Source organism: Colobus angolensis, unplaced genomic scaffold (genome assembly GCF_000951035.1).
Source record: "Colobus angolensis palliatus isolate OR3802 unplaced genomic scaffold, Cang.pa_1.0 Scaffold151, whole genome shotgun sequence".
In the NCBI taxonomy this organism is placed as follows: Eukaryota; Metazoa; Chordata; class Mammalia; order Primates; family Cercopithecidae; genus Colobus; species Colobus angolensis.
In genome coordinates this window covers 132,121-150,151 of record NW_012114611.1, presented here as the reverse complement: position 1 = coordinate 150,151, position 18,031 = coordinate 132,121, and the positions used below count along the sequence as shown (strand labels likewise).

Here is an 18,031-nt window from a genome sequence, read left to right as displayed (position 1 = left end):
AGCCAGGATGGTCTCGATCTCCTGACCTCGTGATCCGCCCGTCTCGGCCTCCCAAAGTGCTGGGATTACAGGCTTGAGCCACCGCGCCCGGCTGGAATCTGTTTTTAAAGCAGTTTAGGCCTGCATATCAAGTCAGGCCCTACCTTCTAACCCAGTAACTCCACCCGGTGGAATGTGGCTTATGGTCCTTTTACACAATAGAAGACACTTGCACGTGGGGCACTAATAACTCATGTGAGTCAGACAGACTCTCTTCCTGTTGGGTTTAAGAATACTGCTTAGGGTGGTCTGAAGGTAGTGAGTTAATTCAATTGATTGTTCATGGTCAATTACAAACCAATCAGACTCTTTTGTTCTACTCTTTTCCTCTTTCTCACTACTGCACTTGACTAGTCTAAAAAGAACAGAAGAATATTATATTAGTCAAAGCTCTTATGGGGCAAATAACAGGCTCCCTTCAAAAAAGCTTAAGTGAAAGAATACCTGGCTATCTCAGAAATGCCAAAAAAACTAACTCTGGGTCTCAGGAAAGGTAGAAACGAGGGAATGGTAAGGCCGTCAGGAACCACTGTCCCCTTACTTTCTAGAGCCATATGGGCATTCTCTTCGTTCTTTTTTGCCTCCCTGAAGAGGGATTCTCTCTGCTCCATGCTCCTGGCTACCCCAGAATATTCAAATCCATGTCATTGGTTCAAATGACCAGCTAACAACTTTTTTTTTTCTTTTTTTGAGACGGAGTCTCATTCTGTTGCCCAGGCTGGAGTACAGTGGCTCACACTTGGCTCACTGCAACCTCCACCTCCTGGGTTCAAATTATTCTCCTCCCGCAGCCTCCTGAGTAGCTGGGACTAGAGGTGCCCGCCACCACACCTGGCTAATGTTTGTATTTTAGTAGAGACGGGATTTCGCCATGTTGGCCAGGCTGCTCTCGAACTCCTGACCTCAGGTGATCTGCCCGTCTCGGCCTTCCAAAGTGCTGGGATTATAGACGTGAGCCACCATGCCTGGCCTGACGACTTTAAATTACACTTTCAAACTCCCAGGAGATTCTGGACGACTCAGCTGTGTTCACAGGGGCAAGATGTCTCTCATATATCTATATATGTATTCATTATATAATTTTTCCCTCGGTCTTATCAGGTGAAGTTAAAAGGTGTCATATATTGTAGACATGACTGCTGATCTTCTGGTTGGGATCAAGGGGAGAAGGCGGGGAAATGGGCTAAGTCTGGGACAGATGCTATAAAAAATAACTGAAAAATGTAGTGACAAGTTAACGAACTGTCATTGAAATTTCAGTGCCGTGTTCACGTGGACCAACTTGCTTGTGGTGGTTGTGGAGCTGTGCGGCTCTGAACAGGAAGCCCTAGATCTGGTCCCGTTAGTGACCAACGTGGTCCTGGAAGAGCATTACCTCATCGTTGGCGTCGTGGTTGTGGTGGACCCAGGCGTCATCCCGATCAACTCCAGAGGAGAGAAGCAGAGGATGCACCTCCGTGACAGCTTCCTAGCTGACCAGTTAGACCCCATCTACGTGGCTTATAACATGTAACCAGCTTTGTGGGGACTGCAGGGGGCCATTCTGAAGAATCACAAAGACAGAAGACCTCTGGCTAGGAGCAGGCTTTCAAACGATGTGAAATAAGCTGAGATGGCTACATGATATTCTTCATCTCATCCTGTGGGATTCTGCAATCATAAAACACATAGGAAAGGGGAATTCTGTGCGGGCAAATGAAAAAAATGTTAACATTTGGTAGACATGTGCTTTGATATAGCGTGAGCAGCACGTTACTAAAGCAATTACATGCATGTTGCATTTTTTTCATCTGTTGTACATACTTGTATTTTTATCTAATGCCGTTTTAGAATTTTCTAAGAGAATTTAATGAATTCACATGAAAGGGGTAGTCTGAGTGACACAGTTCCCCACTCCGTACTGTATTTTGCCATTCTGCCGTAGCTAGATGTTCTGTGGGGTTTGTTAACATGGAACTACTCAGCTTTCTTTCAGTCAACCCGTAAGCAAATCAGATAACCCACTGACTATGAGAATTACTTTATATAGATAATTATTGACTATAAAACATTTTGACCAGTGTCTTACAACATGTACATAAGAATACACATAATTCAGCTAGAGATTTGAAGAACTGGCTTGTATAGTTATAACAACCACAGTAGAAACATTTCTACTTTGAGAGAAATTCAATATTCTCTTAACGTTGTGTAATTGATTAGGTAACTAAAAAGTGCAAATTGTTGGCAGGTTTTGCTGCACATTGTTCTTTGTCTTTGTTGGCTGGTATATTTTATAAACTAGAGCTGCCTATGTTTGTTTTTAAAGCTCGCATTCCCGGATCAGCTTAGGCTTCTATGAATTCAGCTTGTTTCTAAAAGCTGAAAATCTCAGTTTAAAAATCAAAATGTTGGGGGCCGGGCGCGGTGGCTCAAGCCTGTAATCCCAGCACTTTGGGAGGCCAAGACGGGCGGATCACGAGGTCAGGAGATCGAGACCATCCTGGCTAAACACGGTGAAACCCCGTCTCTACTAAAAACTACAAAAAACTAGTGGGGCGAGGTGGCGGCGCCTGTAGTCCCAGCTACCCGGGAGGCTGAGGCAGGAGAATGGCGTGAACCCGGGAGGCGGAGCTTGCAGTGAGCTGAGATCCGGCCACAGCACTCCAGCCTGGGTGACAGAGCGAGACTCCGTCTCAAAAAAAATCAAAATGTTAACACAAAGCTAAGATTCATCAGAGCCCACCCTATTCTAAGGAACCACGATAACTTACTCTGGCCCCAGTTTTAAAACGATCTTTCAGATTTAGAGTGACTATGTAAGAATTGAATTAAAGAGGAAAGAATTCCTCTTTTCCAGGCCCATTGTAAACTGTGCCTACAGTTTATCCACATAACTTCTCTTTTCTGAAAACTGAGGAGTGTCCTCTGTTCTTCCAGTTCATGAGGGCAGGGGGTTTAAAACAAGAATGATAGGCCAGGAAGGCAGTGGGGATCCACCGTCACATGGAACTGTAAGGCCATATAACTACACAAAACTGACCAATCTGGGTTGCCAAAGCAGCCAGGCTTATGCTGAAACCGGGGAAGTCTGACGTATGCAGGAAATTCTTTTGAAATAACTGTGGTGCCCAGGCCAAGCAGAATGAGACAGGACTGACTTTGGCCTCTGACTCGGTTTCCTTTCTTTGGTCTGATACTTCATGTATTTGAATATAGTTAAATCTTATTATTTTTTTCTTAACAGAAATATTTTTAAAAACGAAAAAGTACTCAAAAGTGAAAAGAGTTAACTTGTTAAAGCAGAATGGTTCTCTTTGACCCACTCTGGTCTATTGTGTAAATATTTAGACTATTTTAATAATACATATTATTTACCCCACTGTAACATCATGTAAACTAAGTATGTTTTTAAACAATTTTTAAGACTTGTAATTACCCTGAAAATAAGGTTTATAATGCAAAGACCAGCTCCTTTGCGGTGGCAGTGCTCTGGGGCTGCCATTACACGGCCTTCTGACTAAAAGCCACTTTGTGACTCCCTTCACGTAATCCTCTTTTCCTCCCCACTTCTCCACAGAGGGCAGAGCTCAGGACGTTTGCCAGTTCCAGATCTCTTTTTCAGCATTTCGATGGAATTAATTTACACATGATGAGGGAAGTCCTAGGATGGACAGGAAAAAAAACACTTACATTGGGGCACACAGGAAATCGCAGTGTCTAGAGATGGTTTGGTTTGCAGAGAACACAGCCTGATACTTGGAAAGTAATTTTCTTAAAACCATTTTTAATGATTCACTAAACAAAGCAGGGGATCCTGAAGCTAATATAAATAAGTCTAGCTCTATAATCCCCAAGTTCTAAAAGTTATGGTTAGATGCTATTCTGTGGGTTGCTTTGATAATTCTTACTAACACAGATTAGGGTATAGGCATCTAGAGATGCATGGTCCACTGTAAATACTATAATGAGAGCCACATCTGTAATTAAATTTTTCTAGTAACCACATTTTTTAAAAGTAAAAAGAAACCCATGGTATTGATTTAAATATATTTTATTTAACCCAATAGCTTGAAAACACTATCATTTCAACATAGGATCAATATAAAAATTATTAATGAGGTATTTTACTTTTTTTCATATTAGGCCTTTGAAATTCAGTGTGCATTAAACACATCTCAGTCCAAACCATCGCCATATTTCAAGTCTTTGTAGCCAAATGTGACTAGTGGCTACCATATTAGACACTGCAGATGTATACTCATTCCTTCAAATACATTACTCCGTTAATCTCAAAGTGTGGCCAACTCCCAGTTACTTAGAGGCTGATTATCTAGTTTTGTAGTTCCTCAGGCCTCTAATTTATTTTTTGCTTTCTGCTTTATTGATCTTTTGCATGTCCCCCAAAGCCAGAATCTGCTCATGGAGGAAGGAAGGCTAAGAACTGTCCTTGAGGAACTTCATCAGTAACTCTGGGAAAGCATCCTGTGGAGGGAGAGGAGAGCCCAGTCATTTGCTTAGATGATGTTTGTGGGATCACCTGCAGATTTAAAATCTACTGTGCCACAGACTCGAGTAAGAAAATGTTCTCTTGATGACATAGTGCTCCTACTCTCTCCACATTAAGTAGCACCTTTGTGGTGGAACTGATTCTTAAGGCAGGCCTGAAAGGCCATTACTAATAGAAACACAGCCTTTCCAATCCTCTGGAACGTATTCTGTCTGGGTTTTTAATGTCTGTGGAAAAAACTAAACAAGCCCCTGTCTCAGTTAAGAGAAATCTCTTGGTCTGAAGGTTTCTGAACCTCTTTCTAGTTCTCAGCGGAAGTAACTGAAGTAGATCAGGAAGGGCCTAGGAGTTCACTGAGACCCTGGGAAGGACCAGCATGCTAATCAGCATCAGTGAATCCACAGTCTTTACTTCCTGCCTCACAAAGGGCCAGGTCTCCCCAGTGCCAGGTCCTTTCCTCATGAAGTTGTGTTGCCTCAGGCTGTTGAGGGACCATTGCCTGTCTTGGTCACTTGAGTCTGTCTCCTTACTTCAGTCCCTGGGCGATGCTTGCTTAATGCTTTTGTTGACTCAACAAGGGCCTGAGGCCTTAGGTTTTCTATTAAGGCCTCTGCCCCAGGCATGGTGCTCTATATCTTGGCCAAATAAATTACTTTCCTTGAATATCCAGGAATCTTTTAGACTAAAGCAATGAGGAGTTATCACCTCATCCTCAAACTCCAACAAGATCTATGCCTTAGTGTTGTTTTTGTTGTCTGCTTTGATTTAAAAGCAACAGTATTTGGAGCAAGAAGCTGCAGTACTCCAGATACACAATAGGCCTTTTCTTTATCATTCATACAACATTTCTGGTTTAGGTGTATGTAGATGGGCTATGTTACTTGTCCAGAGAAAGAGACTGTAAAGATACAAGAATAATTTTTTAGTCCTAAATGCTGTTTTGTTTACTTTCTGTCAAGATATTTACCCGTGTCAAATTCAAACTACAGTACTGTGTAATTATGTATAAAGTTTTTTTATTTATTTGAAGTTAGACTAGATATACATTTTTAAATTTAACATCTGGCTGGACAGTGTTCTATTAACTCATTGAATGTGTTTCCTTTGTCTTGTGTTAATAAATATTGATGCCTGATTCTGTTTAATCCTTCACACATTGGGTGGAGGCTAAGGAATTGATAGATTTTACATTTAACTTTAGATGGTGAGACCCATTGATAGCTGGGGTGGTCTAAGGAAAGTGAGCACAGAGATCCAGAGTCAGCGCTATTAAAGGATACTAGGTCAGGGAATCAGGGTGTCACTTTGAAAACTAAGGAGCCTGTTGCCAGGACTTTTCAAGGTAATAATTATAGTTTAGTCTTCCTCCCACCCATGTAGTATTTGGTAGTTGTGTTTTACTTTTTAATTTTTTGAGACAGAGTCTCGCTCTGTCACCCAGGCTGAAGTGCAGTGGCTTGATCTCAGCTCACTGCAGCCTCCGCCTCCTGGGTTCAAGTTATTCTCCCAAAGTAATCCCTAGTAGCTGAGATTACAGGCATGTGCTAACATGCCTAGTTAATTTTTGTATTTTTAGTAGAGACAGGGTTTCATCATGTTGGCCAGGCTGGTCTTAAACTCCTGAACTCAAGTGATCTGCCCTTCTCAGCCTCCCAAAGTGCTGGGATTATAGGCGTGACCCACCACGCCTGGCCTAAACTTGAATTGTTTCTAATCTATAATTAGGCTGGATTTTAGCTTTCCTAAAATGATATTTCATTTGCTCTTCTAATTCCTGGTTTCAAGAAACTTGGTGGGAGCCCATCAAATTCTGCATGTATTCAAACACCGAAAATGGTCCTTGAATTATTTCATTGCTCCAGACTACTCTGGCAGCTGAGAACATTTTTTCATGTCATAGACATTTATGCCTACCCACTAAGCACTGTGATAAGAGCCGAAGCCAGAGAGAAAAAAAATACCAAGTCACTGCCCTCAAGGAGACATAGGATAACAATCACAATACAATACAAGGGTTAAGAACGGACATGCATTGTGAGAGCAGGCAGGTGAGGCACATAGTCTGATGGTAAGGGAGGATAGTGAGGAGTAGGAAACCTCTGACCTGGATTTCAGAGGATGAGACAGCCAGATAAGATAGTGAGCAGGGGCCGGGCGCGGTGGTTCAAGCCTGTAATCCCAGCACTTTGGGAGGCCGAGACAGGCGGATCATGAGGTCAGGAGATCGAGACCATCCTGACTAACAATTCACCGTCTCTACTAAAAGAAACAAAATACAAAAAAACTAGCCGGGCGAGGTGGCGGGCGCCTGTAGTCCCAGCTGTTCGGGAGGCTGAGGCAGGAGAATGGCATAAACCCGGGAGGCGGAGCTTGCAGTGAACTGAGATCCGGCCACTGCACTCCAGCCTGGGCGACAGAGCGAGACTCCGTCTCAAAAAAAAAAAAAGAACTTAAGAGCCAATGTGATAGTATTAAGAGGTGGGGCCTTTTGGGAAGTGATTAAGTTACGAGAGCTGTGCCCTGGTGAAGGGATTACTGCCCTTTTAAAAGTACTAGAGAGAACTGGTTAGGCCCTTTTGCCTTTCTGTCCCTCCCCCCCATGTGAGGACATGGTGTTCATCCACTCCAGAAGCAGCAGCATTTAAGGTACCATTTTGGAAGTAGAGACCGGCCCTCACCAGACAGTGAAACTGTCAGCACCTTAATCTTGGACTTCCTGGCCTCCATAACCGTGAGCAGTAAATTTAAGCTGTTTATAAATTATCCAGGCTTGGCCGGGCACGGTGGCTCAAGCCTGTAATCCCAGCACTTTGGGAGGCCGAGACGGGCGGATCACGAGGTCAGGAGATCGAGACCATCCTGGCTAACACGGTGAAACCCCGTCTCTACTAAAAAAATACAAAAAACTAGCCGGGCGAGGTGGCAGGCGCCTGTAGTCCCAGCTACTCGGGAGGCTGAGGTGTTGGAACCGAACTCTCGATTCCCTCCTGGGCAGGGGTCGTTGCGAAGGATCACCGACACGAAGTTCACAGCAGAGAGTTATTTATTACTAGCGCGCTAGGGTCCCAAGCTCTAAGTTGGTCCTGGGACCCCGACTGCTTGTTACAGGCTGTTTATATATGCTAACACAAGTTCAAACACAGCTTATGGCGCGAAATTCAAACAAAGCTTAAGGCGTAAAATGATTGGGTCTAGCTATAGCCTGAGCAAGGGGTCTTGGTTTAATTGGTTAGAGCAGGACCTTATGAGGTTCTTTCCTGGAGTTGATAATTCCGGGAACTTTGAGGCAGGGTGAGACCCCTGGAATTGGCAGGGTGGGACCTCATGAGGTTGTTTCCCGGAATTGGCAGGGTGGGACCCTATCAGGGTGGAACACTATCGAGGCAGGGTGGGACCCTATCTAGGCAGGGTGAGACCCTATCTAGGGCCACCTGGTGCTAACTTTTTAGGTTTTGTAAGGCCTACTAGTTTCAGAGGCAGGAGAATGGCGTAAACCCAGGAGGCGGAGCTTGCAGTGAGCTGAGATCTGGCCACTGCACTCCAGCCCAGGGGACAGAGCGAGACTCTGTCTCAAAAAAAAAATAAATAAATAAAATAAATTATCCAGGTTTAGGTATTTTGTTATAGCAGCACAAAAGGACTAAGATAAGGATGCAGGGTTTGAGGGGAGAAAAGTAAAAGATAATTATGGAGGCTTGAGCCAGGGACAGATCACTGAGGGTCTTGTATTTCATGCTAAGAATTTTGGACTTTTAACAAAGGGGTAAAGAGGAGTTAATGAGGGATTTAAAGCAGGGGGTAACATGCTCAGATTTGCAACGTAGAATATTATTCTGGCAGTCACATAGAAAATAGACTGGGGCTGGGCGTGGTGGCTCGCGCCTGTGATCCCAGTACTTTGGGAAGCCAAGGTGGAAGATCTCTTGAGCCCAAGAGTTCAGGGCTACAATGAGTTATAATTGCACCACTGCACTCCAGCCTGGGTGACAGAGCAAGACCCTGTCTCTAAGAAAAAACAGTAAGATAGGAATGGATAGGGAAAGGGAAATAAAACCAGAGATTGTAATGGACAGCGAAAAGGAGATAAAACTGGAAAGACTAGTTGGGAGACCTTTGCATTGACCACAGTGATAGAGTGCTATGATTTGAATGTGTTCCCTCCAGATTCTTCTGTTGAAACTTAATGGCCAAGGTGATGGTTTTAAGAGGTCATTAGGCCATGATGGCTTCTCCCTCACAAATGGAGTTAGAGCTCTTATGAAAGGCTTCATGCAGGCCGGGCGCGGTGGCTCAAGCCTGTAATCCCAGCACTTTGGGAGGCCGAGACGGGTGGATCAAGAGGTCAGGAGTTCGAGACCATCCTGGCTAACACGGTGAAACCCCGTCTCTACTAAAAATACAAAAATTTAGCTGGGCATGGTGCGCACCTGTAATCCCGGCTACTAGGGCGGCTGAGGCAGGACAATCACTTGAACCCAGAAGGCAGAGATTGCAGTGAGCCAAGATTGTGCCACTGCACTCCAGCCTGGGCGACAGAGCAAGACTCCGTCTCAAAAAAAAAAAAAAAATACAAAAATTAGTTGGGTGTGGTGGTGGCACATACCTGTAATCCCGGCTACTAGGGCGGCTGAGGCAGGACAATCACTTGAACCCAGAAGGCAGAGATTGCAGTGAGCCAAGATTGTGCCACTGCACTCCAGCCTGAGCAATAAGAGTGAGACTCTGTCTCAAAAAAAAAAAGATTACAACTGCTGAATATTCAGGGTAAGGAAGAAGGAATTCAAAATAACTCCTAGATTTCTGGCTTGGGGGTTAGGTGGATGTGGGGCCATTTACCAAGGCAGGGGAGAAAACAGGAGGAATAGATTTGGGAAAGAAGACACTGTGTTCCATATTGGTCCTGTTCCTTTGAGGTGCTGTGGAACATGCAGGTGAAGAGGTTCAACAGACAGCTGAATACTGAGGTCTTTGCGTCAGGAGAGCTCTGGCCTAAAACTGTAGATTTGGGAGCCAACATTTCAAAGTGGATGATATTGCCAAGGAAGAACATGTAGAGTGAGAAAAGGATCAGAGTCATGGCGAACAAGAGCATTTAAAGGTTCGTGAGGGCCGGGCACAGTGGCTCATGCCTGTAATCCCAGCACTTTGAGAGGCTGAGGCGGTCAGATCACCTAAGGTCAGGAGTTCAAGACCAGCCTGGCCAACATGGTGAAACCCGGTCTCTACTGAAAATACTAATTCAGCTGGGCATGGTGGTAGGCACCTGTAGTCTCAGCTACTCGGGAGGCTGAGGCACGAGAATCGCTTCAACCCAGGAGGCGGAGGTTGCAGTGAGCCGAGATCGCACCACTGCCCTCCAGCCTGGGCGAAAGAGCGAGACTCCGTCTCAAAAACAAAATCAAAGAGGAGGGAGTGCTCAACAACCCAACGGCCACAACAAAGCTGAGTAGAACAGGGATTGGATGGCATCTGCTGGACCTGGCAACGAGGGAGTCCCTGGTGGCCTTGATGAGAGAGTTTTAGTGTGGCTGTATGGGCAGAAACCTAAAAACTGGTTCAGGAGAGAATTGCTGGGAGGTGAGACTGAACAGAGGCCTCTCTCCAGAGGCTTTATCTGTAACTGCAAGTAGGAAGGAGAAAGAGGGGACAGTAGTTAGAAGGGGGATGTAAAATCAAGGGGGGCTGTTTTAAAGATGGAAGAAATAAACGTGTCAGGAGAAAAAACTGGAATAGAGGGAAAGTTTCTAAATACAGCAATAAGGGACAACTGACAAAGCGAGGTCACTGTCACTGAGGAAGCTAGAGCGGACGGACTCCAGTGAGCAGGTGGAAGGATTGGCAGCAAGGGAGGAAGCACACTTTTTCAAATAAAACTGAGTACAAGCAAGATCCTAATAGAAGTTGCTATTAATAAAAGTCTACCTGATGACCTCATTCACTTCTCTGAATCTCCATTCTCAGTCTCCAAAGATGAACACTCATTTCTGAGATCATTTCTATAAATAACTCCCATGGTCAGACAGACCTGACAAAGCAGAACATAGACTTTGGAAATGATGGTGGTTCCTAAAGAAGCAGGTAAGAGGGAGTTCACAGTGCAAGCATTGAAGAACAAACAAAATGAATTAGTTGTATTCAGTTTCAGAATCTAGGAAAAGAATAAAAAGACCCACTAAGAAAGATGAAAGAAGAAAATAACAAAGATAAAAGCAGACATTAATTAAAAAGGAAGAAAACAGAAAAAAAGGTTCAACAGAACCAGAAACTGATTTCTTACAAATATTGTAATCACAGTAAAACCCATTTAACAAAAGGCATGCACACATGTACACAAAAAGTAGGAAACACCAAAGGGAACATAACTAACTACAGATACAGCACTTGTGCTTCTATTTCAAGGGATTATTTTTTCAGTAAATTTCTGTTTTAAATGAAATGGATAATTTTCTAAAAATTATGTAACTTTGAAAATTCACTCAAAAAATAGAAAATCTGAATTTTACCACACTCAGCTCACAAAGCAAAAAATAATCCTCTTTTCATATATAAAAGAAAAAGCCATCCAACTAATCTTACCAAATTAGTATTAAGTCAGATACCAAAGTCACACTAAGGCAGTTTTTAAAAATTCTAAATCAATCTCCCTTGAGACAAAATGATAAAATCTAGGCCAGGCATGGTGGCTCACACCTGTAATCTTCAGGAGGCCAAGGTAGGAGGATGGCTTGATGCCAGGAGTTGGAGACAAGGCTGGGCAACTTAATGGGACCCTATCTCTAAGAAAAATAAATAAATAGCTGGGCATGATAGCACGCGTTTGTGGTCCCAGCTACTCAGGAGACTAAGGTGGAGGATCACTTGAGCCCAGGAGTTTGAGGCTGCAGTGAGCCATGATGGTGCAACTGTACTCCAGCTTGGGCAGCAAGTGAGATCCTGTCTCATAAAAATAAAAATCTCAGTGTTTCAGTTATTTATTGCTGTGTAACAAACCACCCCAACTTAGTGGCATAAACCACAACTGAGTAGAAAGTGATATAAAGTGAGTATCCTCCTCATAGTCTTGACTTTTCTAGTAGTGCTTCTGAAGTATCACCATTGTGTATTCTTTTTACTGTATATTGTTGATAGATATGCTTTATCAGTTAAAGAAGTCTAGGCCACATGCAGTGGCTCATGCCTGTAATCCCAACACTTTGGGAGGCGGGGGGGGGCGGATCACCTGAGATCAGGAGTTTGAGACCAGCCTGGCCAACACAGTAAAACCCCATCTCTACTAAAAATCCAAAAAAAAAAAAAAAAAACAAACCATCTGAGCATGGTAGCAGGCACCTGTGATCCCAGCTACTTGGGAGGCTAAGGCAGGAGAATCACTTGAACCCAGGAGGCGGAGGTTGCAACGAACTGAGATTGCGCCACTGCACTCCAGCCTGGGTGACGAGAGCGAGAACCTATCTTAAAAAAAAAAAAAAATCTATTCTGGCTGGGCACGGCGGCTCACACCTGTAATCCCAGCACTTTGGGAAGCTGAGGCAGGTGGATCGCTTGCAGCCAGGAGTTGGAGACCAGCCTGGCCAACATGGTGAAGTCTCTACTAAAAATTACAAAAATTAGCCGGGTGTGGTAGCGGGCGCCTGTAATCCCAGCTACTCAGGAGGCTGAGGCAGGAGAATTGCTTGAACCCGGAGGCAGAGGTTGCAGTCAGCTGAGATTGCACCACTGCGCTCCAGCCTGGGTGACAGAGGGAGATTCCATCTCAAAAAAAAAGTTTATTCCATGCTTGCTGGATTTTTTGCATGAGTGTTGAAGTTTATCTTTTTCCTCCCCCTGGATCTATGAGATGATCACATGGTTTTTTCCTTGAAGCTGGTTAAGATGTATTATATAAATAGATTTTACTAATTTCTTTACACATCTGTAGCAGCCAGAGATTTTTCTAATATTGAACCATCCTTGATTTGACCCCTTTTGATCATCTTCATTTCTTATACACCATTGGGTTTGCTTTGCTAATGTGGAGACTGCATTTTCCAATATATCTTCACACATTATACTCCATCCCATGTGCTCTTTGCAATGTTATCCTGACATTCCCTCATCAAGAAGTACAGTCCTTTCCCCTCAAATATGGTCTGATCAATAGAATGTGGCCGAAATGAATGTGCATGACTTTTGGCGTGGATGAGCAGCAGCTTGAGCTTAAAATGCTGACTTTCCTGATGCTCCCTTTTAGAACCCAGCTGCTATGTTGTAAGAGGCCCAAGCTCTGAAGAGGCACTATGTTTAGGTGCTTTGGTCAATAGTCCCAGCTGAGCCCAGTCTTCAAATTATCCTAGTCTGGGTCTCAGATGAGATTATAGCTAGCATAGTTAGGGAAAAATAAGTGAGCTATATGAATTAGAGACAAAAGAACAAAAACATTAATATTTAGAGATAAAATGATAATCTATGGAGAAAATACAGGATAATCTAAAAACATTTTGACAAGATCATTGAAGACAAGATGAACAGAAAACAAGAGTCTCTAGCTTATGATAATCATGAAGTAACTTGGTCAGATTAACCTTCCTAAAGATAGAAATTATAAAATTTGGACAAACTTTTTTATTTCATTTTATTTACTTATTTATTATTATTTTTTTGAAATGGAGTCTCACTGTGTCGCCCAGGCTGTAGTGCAGTGGTGCAACCTCAGCTCACTGCAACCTCCGCCTCCCAGGTTCAAGCAATTCTGCCTGCTTCAGCCTCCTGAGTACCTGGGATTCCAGGCACCTGCCACCATGCCCAGCTAGTTTTTGTATTTTTAGTAGAGATGAGGTTTGTTGGCCAGACTGGTCTCGAACTCCTGACCTCAGGTGAAAAAAGAATAACTGAACTTTAAGATAGATCAATAGATTAATCTGAAGAACAAAGAGAAAAAAGATTGGAGAAAAAAATAGCGCCTCAGAGACCTGTAGGAAAATATTAAGTGGTCTAACTTATTGTAATTGGAGTTCCAGATGGAGGAGAGAGAGAACGGGACATAAAAATATGTGAAGAAATAATGGCAAAAGCTTCCCAGATTTGGAAAGACATACGTTTACTGACTGAAGAAGCTCAAGCAGCAGCAAGCAGTATAAATATAAAGAAAACCACTTAGGCAGAGTCATGGGCAAACTGCTAAACTTAAATAAAGCAAAAGTCTTCAAAGAAGCCTGGGAAAATGACATATTACATACCAGATAACAATGATACAAATGATAGCCAACTTCTTATTAAACACTATGGAAGCCAGCAGAACATAGAATACATTGAGGCTGCTAGGAGTTAAAAACTGTCAATTCAGAATTCTATATCCAGTGAAACTGTCTTCAAAAATGAAGGTGGGCCTGGCGCAGTGGCTCACATCTGTAATCCCAGCATTTTGGGAGGCCGAGGCAGGAGGATCGCTTGAGCCCAGAAATTTGAGACCAGCCTGGGCAATATAGTGAGACTGCATTTCTGGGAAAAAAAAAAAAAAAAATGAAGGTGAATTCTAAATCTGTTAAAGACCATCTGTGAAAAACTCAGTAACACTCCACTTAATAGCGGAAAACTGAATACTCTTTCTCCCTAACATTAGAAACAAAGGAAGAGAAAATCTGTTCTCACCTCTTCTATTCAATGTTGTACTAAAGGTCTATCCAGAGTGATTAGGCAAGAAAAAGAAATAAAAGGCATCCAGAGGAAAAGAGGAATAAAAGCTATCTCTATTCACGGATAAAATGGCTTGTACAAGAATACGCAACTAGAATAAATAGGGTGACTATAGTCAATAACTTAATTGTATATTTTTAAATAATATAATTAGATTATTTGTAGCTTAAAGGATAACTGCTTGAGGGGATGGTTACCCCATTCTCCATGATGTGCTTATTTCATATTGCATGCCTGTATCAAAACATCTCATGTACCCTAGAAATATATTCACCTACTATGTACCTACAAACATTTTTTAAAATGTAAGAAAACACTAAAAAAAAGGAATAAGTGACTTTCACAAGGTTGAAGAATACAAGAGCAATATAAATCAATTTTATTTTTTTCACTAGCAAGGAACTTTCCAAAAATAAAATACATAAAACAATTACATTTGAAATAGCATCAAAAGGAATAAAATATAGTCTGACTTATGATGGTTCAACTTACAATTTTTCAACTTTACAATGGTGCAAAAGTGATGCAGTCAGTAGAAACCATACTTTTGAGTACCCATAAAATCATTCTGTTTTCCACTTTCAGTACAGTATTCAATAAATTTTTTTTTTTTTTTTTTTCGCTCTGTCACCCAGGCTGGAGTGCTGTGGCCGGATCTCAGCTCACTGCAAGCTCCGCCTCCTGGGTTCGCGCCATTCTCCTGCCTCAGCCTCCGGGGTAGCTGGGACTACAGGCGCCGCTAACTCGCCCGGCTAGTTTTTTGTATTTTGTAGTAGAGACGGGGTTTCACCGTGTTAGCCAGGATGGTCTCAATCTCCTGACCTCGTGATCCGCCCGTCTCGGCCTCCCAAAGTGCTGGGATTACAGGCTTGAGCCACCGCGCCCGGCCCCCTAGTATTCAATAAATTAAATGAGATAGGAAGACATGAGTGGGGAGATGCTGGAGTGGAAGCTTGGCAGGAAGTGAGATTGGTGCCTGGCAGATGTGGCCATGATGATAAGTACTAGTTTTGAATTAGCCTTCCTTCCTTCCCTCCTTCCCTCCCTCCCTTCCTGCCTCCCTCCCTCCTTTTTGACTGAGTTTCGCTCTTGTTGCCCAGGCTAGAGTGCAATGGTGTGATCTCAGCTCACTGCAACCTCTGCCTCCTGGGTTCAAGCAATTCTCCTGCCCCAACCTCTCGAGTGGCTGGGATTATAGGCATGCACCACCACGCCCAGCTAATTTTGTATTTTTAGTAGAAATGGGGTTTCTCCATGTTGGTCAGGCTGTTCTTGAACTCCCGACCTCAGGTGATCCGCCCACCTCAGCCTCCCAAAGTGCTGGGATTACAGGCATGAGCCACCACGCCTGGCCTACTTACCTTCTTTAAAAGATGAGTGTGGCCATTAGCCTTCAGTTCTGGCATCAGATTAGGAATGGCTTACTCCAACTATCAGCATGATTTCCAGGTCCATATCATCTACATGGAAAATATGTCAAAGAGCAGGAGCAGTCAGTGACTTCACCTGACAACATCCCAGTGGGAGGAAAAGAGAAACTGTGCTTATTCCTCAGGAATACTGAAGTGTCCTGGAGTAAACTGACATTCTTCTGTAACAGTGTTATTAAAAAAAAAAACAAAACAAAACAGGCTGGGCACAGTGGCTCACACCTGTAATCCCAGCATTTTGGGAAGCAATGCTTCCCACCAAAATCCACCACCTCGGGGTGGGTGGATTGCTTGAGGCCAGGAGTTTGAGACCAGCTTGGCCAACATGGTGAAACCCCATCTCTACTAAAAATAGAAAAATCAGAGCTGGGCGTGGTGGCTCACGCTTGTAAACCCAGCACTTTGGGAGGCTGAGGCGTGTGGATCACCTGAGGTCAGGAGTTGGAGACCAGCCTGGCCAACATGGTGAAACCCCGTCTCTACTAAAAATACAAAAATTAGCCAGGCATGGTGATGCATGCCTGTAATCCCAGCTACTCAGGAGGCTGAGGCAGGAGAATCGCTTGAACCTGGGAGGCAGAGGTTGCAGTGATCTGAGATCGCGCCACTGCACTCCAACCTGGGCAACAGAGTAAGACTCTGTCTCAAAAAAATATACATATATATATATAAAGTTCTTATTGGATTGGAAAATATAAATGTACACAATATTTAACACTATGTAACCTAAGAGCAAAAGGTTGCTATTATAAAACCAGTTAAATATTTAAACAGATACCTACCATTTTTTATACACCTTGTTCTTTACTCAGACCCGGAAAAAATAAAATCAATGTTTTCAACAAGTGATGATTACTCCCTTTCTTTGTATAGAAATCTTTATCATCCCTCAGATAGTTCCTTCTAGAACAAATCTTCCTCTTTTCCCCCAGCCAGTCCCAGTGGGTTCACCTTTACAGGCTCCGGGAATATATATATCGGCCAGGTATGGTGGTGCACGCCTGTAATCCCAGCTACTCGGGAGGCTAAGGCACAAGAATCTCAAGGGAGATCTTCCCAATGAGCAGCACAAGAACTGCTTAAACCTGGGAGGCGGAGATTGCAGTGAGCCAAGATGGTGCCACTGCACTCCAGCCTGGGTGACAGAGTGAGACCCTGCCTCCAAAAAAAATAAAATAAAATAATAAATAAATAATACAAATTTAATCAAAGTGCAAATTCATACACTGAAAACCACAAAACGCTGTGAAATTGAACGAGATCCAAATTAAAGGAAAGTCATGGTGGGGTGTGGTGGCTCACACCTGTAATCCCCGCACTTTGGGAGGCCAAGGCAGGCAGATCACGAGGTCAAGAGATCGAGACCATCCTGGTCAACATACTGAAACCCCGTCTCTACTAAAAATACAAAAATTAGCTGGGTGGAGTGGCACATACCTGTAATCCCAGCTACTCAGAAGGCAGGAGAATTCTTGAACCAGGGAGTTGGAGGTTGCAGTGAGCCAAGAACGCAGCACTGCACTCCAGCCTGGGTTGGACTTGGCTAGTTGATGTCAGCCACCTATCGACTTCTTGGAACTGGAACAATGAGCATATGAATCGAGCAGCCACAGTGGCAGAGGTGGAGGCTATGCATGGCCTCCTACTTACTAAAACTGATTTAACAACTACTGTCTCTGAAACCTCAACTAAACACTGACAGAGACCAACAGTGAGCTCCCAATGTTGCACTGTTTCTTCAGAAGACTACTAGGCCACTTCACAACAAGTTGACAACGTTGGGCTTCTTTCATCGTAGAAGGGCCAGTGCTTTGTTCTCACGTGAACAGATTTACTTTTTCTGGGTAAGGGTTTGACTCTTCTGCCCTTAGAGCTTCAGTCACCATCACTACCTGGGGACTTAGAAAGGTGCGTGAAACTTGCAGGCTGCTCTGACCAACATCAAGAAGGTTCCAGCCAGGCTCTGTGGCTCACGCCTGCAATCTCAGCACTTTGGGAGGCTAAGGTGGATAACTTGAGCTCAGGAGCTCGAGACCAGCCTGGGCAACACAGAGGGACCCTATCTCTACAGAAAACTTTAAAAATTAGCTGGGCGTGGTGCTGCACATCTATAGTCCCAGGTACTTGGGAGGCTAAGGTAGGAGGATAGCTTGAGCCTAGGAGGTCAAGGCTGCAGTAAGCTGAGATCATGTGCTACTGTACTCCAGCCTGGGCGACACAGCAAGACTGTCTAAAAAAATCCTACATTGGCTGGGCGCGGTGGCTCAAGCCTGTAATCCCAGCACTTTGGGAGGCCGAGATGGGCAGATCACGAGGTCAGGAGATCGAGACCATCCTGGCTAACACAGTGAAACCCCGTCTCCACTAAAAACTACAAAAAACTAGCCGGGCGAGATGGCGG

At 43.7% G+C, this 18,031-nt stretch overlaps 1 protein-coding gene and 1 pseudogene across 1 annotated transcript in view; both read left to right on the top strand.

Annotated features, from left to right (window-relative positions):
- The window catches only part of DIP2B (DIP2 disco-interacting protein 2 homolog B (Drosophila)), a 280,283-nt gene extending 278,455 nt beyond the window's left edge, over positions 1-1,828 (top strand). Inside the window, exon 38 of the mRNA XM_011936123.1 lies at positions 1,300-1,828. Coding sequence (XP_011791513.1) covers positions 1,300-1,552 — 253 coding nt within the window. The 3' untranslated portion in view covers positions 1,553-1,828. The remainder of the gene's footprint in view (positions 1-1,299) is intronic.
- Positions 1,829-15,137: 13,309 nt separating this feature from the next.
- The window catches only part of LOC105507682, a 5,079-nt pseudogene continuing 2,185 nt past the window's right edge, over positions 15,138-18,031 (top strand).